The 2,288-nt window shown below is 45.0% G+C and overlaps 1 protein-coding gene across 2 annotated transcripts in view; it reads right to left on the minus strand.

The window, feature by feature from the left end:
* Window positions 1-630, minus strand: part of celf5a (cugbp, Elav-like family member 5a) — a 685,925-nt gene extending 685,295 nt beyond the window's left edge. For both annotated transcript variants that reach the window (XM_062038984.1, XM_062038983.1), the window contains exon 1: window positions 273-630. In XM_062038984.1, coding sequence (XP_061894968.1) covers window positions 273-630 — 358 coding nt within the window. The remainder of the gene's footprint in view (window positions 1-272) is intronic.
* Between the last annotated feature and the right edge of the window lie 1,658 nt (window positions 631-2,288).

Genomic DNA, 2,288 nt, shown 5'->3' on the forward strand with positions numbered 1-2,288 from the left:
ATATATATATATATATATATATATATATATATATATATATATATATATATGGCTATGTTTAAGACAGTAGATGGATGAATAAATGATGAAAATATGGCACTGGCTCTTTAAAAATGCATCCTTTCTGCCCCACTTAAAATAACAGAGGCTGCAAATGCGGGAGGAACCTGCGCGTAATTGCACAAAGCGAGTGCGTAACGCGCATCGCCGTCAAAAGTAACAAAGTGGTGATTAGTTGGAGGGGGGTGAGGGGGGTTCGCCACGTACGGTACCTTTGTGCATGCCGGTGTAGCGGTCCTTGAGCACCGTCAGTTCGTGGATCTTCCCAAACTGTTCAAAGAGAGGCTTCAGGTCCTTCTCCTCCAAGTTGCGCGGAATCTGCCCGATAAAGAGCTTAATGGCATCCTGGTCCTTCATGGCGCCGCTCTCCGGATGAAGTGAAATGGGTTCCGAGCCGTTCATGGGCTTGAGCGGGTACTGGTGCTGCTGGTGCGGGATCGGGAGCGGTGGAGTTTGGCTGAAAGGGAGGCTGGAGGAGTGAGGAGGAGCGGGATGATGCTGATGCTGCTGAGGAAGAGGAGGATGCTGCTGCTGCTGACTTCTTGTTTCAGTCTGAGTGAATCTGGCCATTCTGAGCTGGGAGCAGAGTGGATAATAATGACAACACACACTTACACACACGCGCACGCACACACACACGCACACACACACACACACACACACTGTGAGAGAGAGCAAGCACTCAGCTGGAAACCAGGCTGACTTTCTAGCCGACGCACACAAACACGCACACATACAACACAAGCAGGAGAACAAGCCACGGAAGAGCAGAATATTAGACGCTCTGGAGCGACACCCAGTGGTCATTTGGATGATGACACCTTCAAACCAATCCAATCCACTTTATTTATATAGCACATTACTGAAACCCACTACTACCGACCACACAGTCTGATAGTTTATATGTCAATGATGAAATCTTAACATTGCAACACATGCCAATACGGCCGGGTTAACTTATAAAGTGCAATTTTAAATTTCCCGCCACACTTCCGGTTGAAAACGTCTAGATATGATGACGTATGCGCGTTACGTAAACGGTTGATACGGAAGTATTGGTACCCCATTGAATACAATACAAAAAAGCTCTGTTTTCATTTCAAAATTCCACAGTATTCTGGACATCTGTGTTGATGAATCTTTTGCAATTTGTTTAATGAACAATGGAGACTGCAAAGAAGAAAGTTGTAGGTGGGATCGGTGTATTAGCGGCGGACTACAGCAACACAGCCAGGAGGACATAGATGTATAGCAGACGCGCTAGCTACCGAACTCACCTTAACTTCCTCCGTCTCGCCGACCGCATCTGTGATCGGGTGAAGTCCTTTGTCGCACCGTCGATCGCTGGAACGCAGGTGAGCACGGGTGTTGATGAGCAGATGAGGGATGGCTGGCGTAGGGGGATAGCTAATGTTTTTAGCATAGCTCTGTGAGGTCCGGTTGCTAAGTTAGCTTCAATGGCATCGTTAGCAACAGCATTGTTAACCTTCGCCAGGCTGGAAAGCATTAACCGTGTATTTACATGTCCATGGTTTAATAGTATTGTTGATCTTCTGTCTATCCTTCCAGTCAGGGGTTTATTTCTTTTGTTTCTATATGCAGTTAAGCACGATGCTATCACGTTAGCTCCGTAGCTAAAGTGTTTCGTCGATGTATTGTCATGGAGATAAAGGTCACTGTGAATGTCCATTTCGCGTTCTCGACTCTCATTTTCAAGAGGATATAGTATCCGAGGTGGTTTAAAATACAAATCCCTGATCCACAATAGAAAAAGGAGAGAGTGTGGAATCCAATGAGCCAGCTTGTACCTAAGTTACGGTCAGAGCGAAAAAAGATATGTCTTGCACTGCATTCTAGTCCTTCACTCTAACGTTCCTCATCCACAAATCTTTCATCCTCGCTCAAATTGATGGGGTAATCGTCGCTTTCTCGGTCCGAATCGCTCTAGCTGCATTGAAAACAATAGGAAAATGTGAGGAGCCTTTCAACTGACTACGTCACGCTACTTCCGGTAGGGGCAAGGCTTTTTTTTAATCAGATACCAAAAGTTGCGATCTTTATCGTCGTTGTTCGCTACCAAATCCTTTCAGCAAAAATATGGCAATATCGCGGAATGATCAAGTATGACACATAGAATGGATCTGCTATCCCCGTTTAAATAAATAAAAATCATTTCAGTAGGCCTTTAAACAACAAACATGTTTCCAAAGTGTTGCACAAAAGTATTA

The sequence above is a fragment of the Entelurus aequoreus genome, linkage group LG27 (assembly GCF_033978785.1).
Source record: "Entelurus aequoreus isolate RoL-2023_Sb linkage group LG27, RoL_Eaeq_v1.1, whole genome shotgun sequence".
Lineage (NCBI taxonomy): Eukaryota > Metazoa > Chordata > Actinopteri > Syngnathiformes > Syngnathidae > Entelurus > Entelurus aequoreus.